The sequence below is a fragment of the Hyperoodon ampullatus genome (genome assembly GCF_949752795.1).
Source record: "Hyperoodon ampullatus genome assembly, chromosome: 16".
In the NCBI taxonomy this organism is placed as follows: Eukaryota; Metazoa; Chordata; class Mammalia; order Artiodactyla; family Ziphiidae; genus Hyperoodon; species Hyperoodon ampullatus.
The window spans coordinates 61,586,594-61,595,824 of record NC_136929.1 but is presented as its reverse complement, the minus strand read 5'-3'; the positions used below and the strand labels follow the sequence as shown (position 1 = coordinate 61,595,824).

General features: G+C 48.7%; 1 protein-coding gene across 1 annotated transcript in view; it reads right to left on the bottom strand.

Moving 5' to 3' along the window:
• Nucleotides 1-3,744: 3,744 nt before the first annotated feature.
• FAM124A (family with sequence similarity 124 member A) overlaps nucleotides 3,745-9,231 on the bottom strand; it is a gene marked incomplete at its 5' end in the record, with an annotated part of 108,194 nt that continues 102,707 nt past the window's right edge. The window contains one exon of the mRNA XM_079722006.1: nucleotides 3,745-4,718. Within this exon, the coding sequence (XP_079578132.1) occupies nucleotides 3,909-4,718 (810 nt within the window). The 3' untranslated portion in view covers nucleotides 3,745-3,908. The remainder of the gene's footprint in view (nucleotides 4,719-9,231) is intronic.

Genomic DNA, 9,231 nt, shown 5'->3' with positions numbered 1-9,231 from the left:
TCACTAAGAGAAATTGTCATTTAAAGCCATTTGTATCTAGGCCTCTATGCACAAGACTAGAAAACAGCCTTCAGTAGAAGTTGGAAGAATGTAATTCTATAAAAACCTTTAAATTCAGGTTCTTGAACCTTCCTGAATCTATTTGTTATAATAATTGTGACAAAAGATGTCTCCTTTGAGAATCCATTTTTATTCACGCCAGTTTCTCATGTTGTTTTCTCAAGCCTCTAATAGTATCTGATCAATTGTTTCCAGAGAATGAAAGAGAAGCGGAATCCTACAAATCATGAGGGGTCATTTATGTCCAGACCGGGAACGTGGTGCAACGTGGCCCGGGGCAGGGTGGGGAAGGCGACCAACCAGCTATTCCCACTGCTTGCCTGAAATTCAGACTTGGGATCACTGGCCAGAACTGGTCATGATAGAGTTCTGAGGGCTTGGAAGGGAGAAGCTCTCAACAGTTTATTTGCTCTTAAAAATCTCTTCTAGGAACTTTGTGAGTCTACTCAGGTTCCTCTTACCTGGTGGAATGGAGAATTCATTCATCTTCAGGAAGCCCAGTAGGGGGATAGGAAGTACCTGCATTTCTCCTGATTCACAAGGGTCTAAAGAGGTCAGCCATGGGTTCAAGGGTCTTCCCAATACAAGTAAACATTTGGCCTCACCTGGAAGGCGCTAGACGGGGCAGCCCAGCAGGCTTCCGTGTGACCGCTCCCGTCCTCGGGTCTCAGGGCTCAAGCAGCAGCCAGTGCTACAACCTACTTTGTACTCCACACGTCAGCCCCTCGACCGTCACAAAAGTCTCTCCGGGGGCTCACCACCCTCCCCCATGGGTGACCCAAGATGATTTCAGTGGGGCTCACTTTCCAGGTCCATTAGGGACCCCCGAGAAACATTTGATCTTTAAAGCAGATACTAGGTGGTATGTAGGGTGGGCCATGGTGGGACCGTGAGTAGTCATTTGGGGAGTCTTATGTGGAAAAGAGGCAAGTAAGGGGTGGGCTGTGAACTAGACCAGGGCACTTGCTAACACCCCCCCCCACACACACACACAGGGCAATGCTGGGGGAACTGCAAGGTCAAGGAGACGTTTTGTCCATTCAATAACAAAAAACTAGGGTTAAAGTCTAGATGTCCTCCATCACAGAGCCAAATCCAGGAGAAAAATAAATTTATGAGACAACCTCAATGTTTTTTTTCAATTGAACAGATTTATTGAGCACCTACAGTATGCCAGCATCTATCACAATAATAATCCAAAAGAGTCAGGATCTACCAGTGGGTATCAGGAGCCCTCCTGGATGAGGACAGTGCTAGTGGTAGGTCAGAAGAGGGAGCGATGCCCTCAGTAGTGTCTCTATGACTCCTCCTCAGAGTGACTGCCGTCTGTGGGGAGGGAGCATCTGAGTGTGGTCTGCGGTGGGCTTCTCTCCCCTTCTCCCCTGGTGTTATGGCGGGCATCTTGCATTTTCTGCTTTTGAAGGGGTTTGCTGACCTCTTTTGGGGTCACTCAGTTTGGTAGACTACACTGTGCTGAGGCAGGGGTCGGTGAGAAAGGATGGGGGCACAGCGCATCAGCGCTGTGCTCTGCAGCATCCGTAGGGGGTGTGTGTGAATGTTCTGAAGTAAGGGCGCTGATGAGGGTGAAGACAGGAGGCGCCGTCACCTGGCTGCGGGTCTACTCGTGGATGCCTCGGTGACTTTTGCTATCCTGAGCTTGTCTACTGCTCCCTGGGGCTGTGTCAGCACCCTGAGTGATGAGTGTGTTGTTGTGCATCATCAGCTACTGTCTGTGAGTCACATTTCCGGGCAGCAGGTGGACAGGCAGCAGCCTTCTAGGCATCATCTCTGCAGAAAGAAGCCCCACGCTGCTCTGAGCCCTGTGGCTCTGTAGTCACCAGTGTGGCCCCTAGAGTGTATTTTCTTGGTCTCGGGCACCACAGCAGCAGAGGGAGGCAACCCTCTGTTCTTTGTCGTTGACCGTGGCTGAGATCTCAAATCAACGTCAGTCTAGCACAAAGGTTGGCAAACTACGACCTTTGGGCCATATCTGACCCTCCACCCGTTGTTGTAAAATAAATTTTCTTGGAACTCAGCCGCTCCCATTCATTTATATATCATAGGCTGCTTTCACACTATAATGACAGAGACTGTATGGCTGGCAAAGCCGGAAGTATTTATTATTTAGCCCTTTAAAAAAAGTTTGCTCACTCCTGGTCTAGAATTATAGAAGACCATATATATATATATATATATATTTTTTTTTTGCGGTACGCGGGCCTCTCACTGTTGTGGCCTCTCCCGTTGCGGAGCACAGGCTCCGGACGTGCAGGCTCAGCGGCCATGGCTCACGGGCCCAGCCGCTCCGCAGCATGTGGGATCTTCCTGGACCGGGGCACGAACCCGGGTCCCCTGCGCCACCAGGGAAGCCCAGAAGACCATATTTTTATTTATTTAAATCAGAGCAGAATATTGTAATTCGGGGTCCTGGAATATGCGGGATGTTCGGTAGGAGGTAAGGTTCTCATTACAGGGATGGCAAAAACTTGAGGCTTCAGCTCGAGTCTGATAGCTGGTAACGGCTGCCGGGAGGACTGTGTTGAAGAGGATTCTGAAGCTGTGTCTGGGCTGGTGTGGGCGCTTCCAGAGAGGTGTAAACTGGGCCTTGAGTCATTCAGGCAGGGAGCACCAGAGTGGGACGTAAGCAAGGCAAGTCTATGCTCTTCTTCCCCAAAGGTATACAGCAACTAGGGACACCTCGGCGTTGTCCCCGACGCCAGCACTTGGCACTGTAGAGGCTGGAATTGTAAACATACCCTTACTGGAGTGGCAGAGAGGTGAGATTTAAATACTGTTCACACTGTGACAGAAGCAGGCAATGGCAGGAAAGGCCAAGGTCAGGTTAGAGCTCCAGCTTTAATTAAGGCTCCTATGCACGCGTGCAACAGTGTTGGTTCAGGACAGCATTTTGTGTAAAGCTTCCCGCTTGGAGAAGAGGGGAGTGCATTTATTAACCTATGCAATCAAAATGCCAGTTACAATTGTTATGAATTATTTAAAAATGAAAAAGGGTGTGTGTGATGCATGTTTACTGGAGAAAGCAGTGTAAAATGTGGCTCCTGTCATTTACATATATAGCCCTTGGATTGTGGTTTTAAAAATTGAAGCAACTTGAGAATACCTACCCACTATGTCTAATAACCTACTATTCTGTAACTCCAAGAACGATTCTTCCTCATTGATCCAGACAAATCTAGGTAGTGGAGTCTTCTGTAGACCCCCAGCTGTTACAGTGAATGTGTTTGAAAGATGTGTGCAAATCTAGTTTTTGGAACTCAGAATCGTATTATAAATGCACTACAATGACTCCTTTCACTGTAACAGTACCTGGAAATTCTCAGGGCCACTGCTCCCTGGTAAGGTAAACAGATATGGAGAATCCAGTGAGGTGGAATTATGTGCACTAATCTCTCATACAAGTCACTTGGTATCTTTCTCACATTCAACGTTTTTTGGCTTTAATTGTTTTTCCTTCCCAGCATGAAAAATTGTGAAATCAACTCCAGCTGACTAGGTTTTCTTTCCATTTCAAATAATTATATGAAGCATTTAAATAAGTGCACCAAACCATATCTCAAATGGAACTGAGTATTCAAAACATATATTTTATGCCTTAAGTTTGTTGAGAATTTATTTGCATAAAAATCCCAGCTTTTTTCCACTGAGCCCACCACCTCGCAGGTAAGAACGGGTGGTTTGTCAAACGTGCTAATAACGACCCCTTGAGACAGATAATTAGATTCCCGAGGGACCTGGGGAAGCAGGGCCAAGAACACGGGTGGCGTGCAGACCCCAGAGGGGCAGGGGCACCTGAGCCTGTGGGTCTGAAAGACAGGAGTGGGGTGTGTTCAGATGTAGAATTCCTCCTCCACGTCGCTGTCCGCGCCTCCGGCCAGCACCGAGGGTGGCAGGACGCCTCTGCCAGTCTGCTGGGCGTCGGGAGCATCGTAAGGGAGTTCTGGGGGTGACTCTGGGAGCCAGGAGGTGTCGGAAGCTGGGGAAGTGGTGACAGCTGTGGCCGAGGAGCTGGAAGGCCCTTTGGTGAAAAGAGGGAGGGCAGCCCAGGAGGCCTCTGTGGTCACGCTGCCCCCAGCGGGCAGGGGCCCTTCTCTGGAAGCCCTGCGCTCTGACCAGAGGCTGCTGCATCTTTCGGAGGGGGGCAGTGTTTCCACGGGGCTGCAGAACCTGCTGGGTGCAGAATACGCAGAGACCACGGACAGGTCAGAGGAGGAGAGCCGCAGCCCCGTGTCCACGTCCGTCTCCTGAGCCCCCTCTAAGTCATCGATGGAGAGGAGGTGGCTGTGCCTCCGCTCCGACGCCCTCTGCCCCGGGCCATCTGTGTTTGCAAACCACGGTGGTTCAGCTGAAGAGGCCGGGGAGGGGTCTCCCGTGGGCAAACAAAACAAGGACTTGCTTCTCTGGAAAGACCAGGGGAGGCTGGGAGGGCTGCCGGCTGGTGTGGCAAAGTCCTGCGGCTGCCGGGTAGGCAGGCCTGTCTGGCCGAGCCCTAGGCCTGAAGTGTCCATCGGGGGCTGCGGGCCGCTGCCAGGGGTCCGGCTCTGTTCAGCGGCACTCGGAGAAGGCGTGGACCCAGCTTTCTGCTCTGAGGCGTGGTGAGCTCTGCTGGGTTTAGGGCACTTCCTGTGTACCCTCTGTGCCTGCAGGGGGAAGAGGGCATATCACATCAGTGCAGGACGGGCAGTCACCGGGGACGGGGATTCCACTGTTTACAGAACGTGAGACACACTTCCTGATGACAGCAAACTTCCGGCAGTGTCTCGGCAATAAAGCATTACCAGAAATTCCATTCTCCAAATTCTAAAGCAAAGACAGAGGTAGCGGAGCTTGGGGGAATACAGATCAGACTTCTCAGTCTGAGCAGACATCCCCGAACCCAGGGGGAGACGCCATCCCTTGTCACAACAGGGAACGGTGCGTCTTCCAGTGCACACGCAAGGAGGCTCAACAGATTAGCCACAAGCATGAGGCCTGGCTGAGCAGGAGAGGGGAGACAAGAATTACCATTCAATGCAGAAAGGTTGCTTGAAGGGTTTATCTCCCTCCAACCACAGCCCCACTGTTTGTAAATACGACTGACGTCAGCATGGAAGGATCGCGATGGGACTTGACTCCAGTGCATGTGTGAACATCAGGACACAGCCTGGGGTGGCCTATGATTCAGGGCAGCACATCTTCAAAGAGAGCAGGGCTATCAGGAAGTTGGCATTGATTTACTTACTCTAAGGAAGTCCACAATACTCCTCTATTTTGCCTTTCAGAAACTGTATGGGAAGGGGGGGGCGGCTGACTACTGACTAACCCCAGGGACGCCCCACAGGGCTCGGACAAGCAGTCTCACCCTTTAACACTCCGCCCTGTCCTCCTGGTCTCCCCGACCTTCCCTGCAGCTCTGCAGGAAGCTGTTTGTGCTGCACAGAACTGGGGCTTCACTCCCGATGCTCATGCCCCCCCGGGGCTGCTGCTCTCAGGTTCTCCCCCTGGTCTGGCTCACCGGGCCTGCAGGCCAAAGTCTGGATTACTTACTACCCAGATAATGGATCTGGGGACAGTGGGTCTGGCTCTGCTCTGTATAGGATTACCTGATTTATGAATCCCTGCAATAAGAGGGCTGAGTGCAGTTTACAATGAGGGGTATTTCCTGGCACCCAGCAGGCTACGAGACGTTGGCTCTTCCCTGAACAGGCAAGTCCCCCACCTCCCTGTTAGACAGGAGCCTGGTTTTCTCACAGCCACCTGGGAAATTGTATTCAATGCAATGCACACTTATTTGTACGTATTACAGGTAAAGGAGGAGAAACTACAATGAGAAGGACTGTCCTCAACCACGTGAAACTTATATCTCATTGACAGGATCGGAGACAAAAAGAACTCAGACAAGGGCGCGTGATGACAGGCACGATACTAGAGTGAAGAGGGAGAGGCTGTGCCTGCCCGCGGGAGCGCAGGAGTCTTCAGTTGGAGGTGGCCATGGAGACGGGCGGCTGTCGTCCTAGTGGGTGGCACGCGTGGAGAGGAGGCTGTGCTGGAGAGAGAGGCCAAGACAAACGGGCTGACTGTTGGCAGGTAAGCAAGGGAGTTGCAGGGGGCGGGGAGCAAGCAGCTCGGCTTGATTACAGACCAGGCGCCTGGAAAGCAGTGCTGTAGGTCAGCTCGAGGATGGAGTCTAGTATTGGTCAAGGAGACCCTGACCACGTGGGTAAGAAATCCACATTCTTATCCTTCTGCTGGGGCCATGTTCACTCTTGATTGTTTTTTTCTACAGGACCATCCCTTTCACTGATTTCTTAGATCTTTTTTGCCTAATTCCAGATATCTCTTAATCCTATAAACAGACCGACTGACTCATTGTTTATCGATCAACGTTAACTGAGAGTCTTTTAAGCAGAGCTCCTCAACTGGTGTGTTTAAGCTTTACCTGGGTTATAAAGGTGTGCTGAGGACTGGTCTCTGTCACCAGCAGCCTCTCGTACCACAGAAATATTATCGTCTCCTATGTGCTCTGATGTGAAAAAGGTCTGGAGGAACAGGCACAGATAATTTTTAATAAGACACGATCTTAGCCCTCCACAATTAACAATACAATGGTCAAGTGTAATAAAGCGAGCCACAATGATGAAGTGAGCGGCGATATAATGGGGGCGTTTGGGGCACCAAGGTGGGAGGGGTTGAATTTACAGAGGGGGTGAGGCAGCACGGGGAGAGGGTAGAAAAAGCTTGCCTTTAAGTCACGACTGGATAAAATCTTGGAAGTGGAAGAGGGGTTTGCCAACTGGAGGGCAGTGGGCGTGGCATGGAAAGGCACACAGGCGCAGAGACAGCCTGAGCAGAGGCTGGGGGCATGAACCAAAACAAGAGGCGGGCCCTGAGAAGTGAGAGGAGCCTCGTCCGGGGCGTGCTGTTGTGTGCGCAAGCTCCCTCTCCCTCTATATATTCTTTTCCAGATTCTTTTCCATTTTGGTTATGACAAGATACTGAATATAGTTCACTATGCTACACAGTAAATCCTTGTGGTTCATCTGTTTTATAGATGGTAGTGTGTATCTGCTAATCCCAAACTCCTAATTTACCCATCTCTCTTGCCTTTCCTCTTTGGTAACCATAAGTTGTTTTCTATGACAGTCTGTTTCTGTTTTGCAGGTAAGTTCATTTGTATCATACTTTAGATTCCACTCATAAGGGATAGCATATGATATTTGTCTTTCTCTGTCTTAGTATGATAATCTCTAGGTTCATCAATGTTGCTGCAAATGGCATTATTTCATTCTTTTTTTATGGCTGAGTAATATTCCATTGTATATATGTGCCACATCTTCTTTATCCATTCATCTATCAATGGACACTTAGGTTGCTTCCACGTCTTGGCTATTGTAAATAATGCTGTCGTGAACGTTGGGGTGGATTAGTCTTTTCGAATGATGGTTTTCTCCGGATATATGCCCAGGAGTGCTGGATCATATGGTAGCTCTATTTTTAGTTTTTTAAGGAACCTCTGTACTGTTTTCCATAGTGGCTGCGCCAATTTACATTCCTGCTCATGGTATAGGAGGGTTCCCCTTTCTCCACACCCTCTCTAGCATTTATTATTTGTAGACTTTTTGATGATGGTTATTCTGACTGGTATGAGGTGATACCTCAGTGTAGTTTTGATTTGCATTTCTCTAATAACTAGCGATGTTGAACATCTTTTCATGTGCGTGTTGGTCATCTGTATGTCTTCCGTGGAGAAATGTCTCTTTAGGTCTTCTGCCCATTTTTTTGATTGGGTTGTTCATTCTTTTGTTATTGAGTTGTATGAGCTATTTGTATATTTTGGAGATTAATCCCTTGTCAGTTGCATCGTTTGCAAATATTTTCTCCCAGCCTGTGGGTTGTCTTTTCATTTTGTTTATGATTTCCTTTGCTGTGCAAAAGCTTATAAGTTTGATTAGGTCTCATTTGTTTACTTTTGCTTTTATTTCTATTGCCTTTGGAGACTGACCTAAGAAAACATTGGTACGATTTATGTCAGAGAACATTTTGCCTATGTTCTCTTCTAGGTGTTTTATGGTGTCATGTGTTATATGTGTTATATTTAAGTCTTTAAGCCATTTTGGGTTTATTTTTTGGTATGGTGTGAGGGAGTTTACATGCAGCTGTCTAGCTTTCTCAACACCACTTGCTTTTTTCCATTGTATATTCTTGCCTCCTTTGTCCAAGCCTAATTGATGGTAGGTGTGTGGGTTTATTTCTGGGGTCTCTATTCTGTTCCATTGATCCATATGTCTGTTTTTGTGCCAATACCATGCTGTTTTGATTACTGTAGCTTTGTAGTATTGTCTGAAGTCCGGGAGGGTTACTGATCTGCTTCTTAATCCTCAGTCTCTAATTCTGTGTGTGGGGTGTGTGTTTGTCCCCGTGACCTGCTGTCTTCCTGCCCAACAGGCTCTGTACAGCATAATGAAATTCTCAAGCTGTTCTGCTAAGGGTGGTTTAAGGAGCTGAAGGTCAAAAGCAGCAATTACGGAGATTTCTGATGGTCTACATTGTAGATTCTTAAAGAATATGATGCAAAATGTTTTTAGTACAGGTTATAAGATATGGTTCTTGTAAAGATCACACTCCACAAGGCCATTCTATGTGCATTTTATGTGCATGGGGACCTCACTGAGTATGGCAAGGAAGGTGCTGAGTCAAACCCGTTCCTCCTGGGCTATGACCCACTCCCCAGGGCTTGCTGCTCTGTGCTCCAGCATCCCCTGGACTCCCAACCCAGCCATTCTGACTCTGTGCTGTACTGCTCTGGTTAGTGATCCATCTTCTCTGCAAGGCTCTGTGCTTCACGAGGGAGATCTTGCTCAGCACATACCCTGACCAGTACCCGATACACAGCAGGAACTTAAGCATGAATGAAGAGTCACAGCTTTGGGATGGGGTAAGGAGTGGCCTCAGAAGGCCCATGTGTACCTGGGAGGTGTGACAGCTGAGTGGCTGTTGAAGAGACAAACCAGTTTTCTCAATCATTTGAGTTTGGCTAAATAAGAGAGAAAATAAGTCATGAGGCTCTTTAGAGAAGGAAGTCCTCAGGTACAGAGGGTGCTTCCAGTGGGGGGACAGTGTTTATTAATTAAGATGTCTATCTTATTTTTCCCAAGGGCTGAGTCCCCTGGGTGC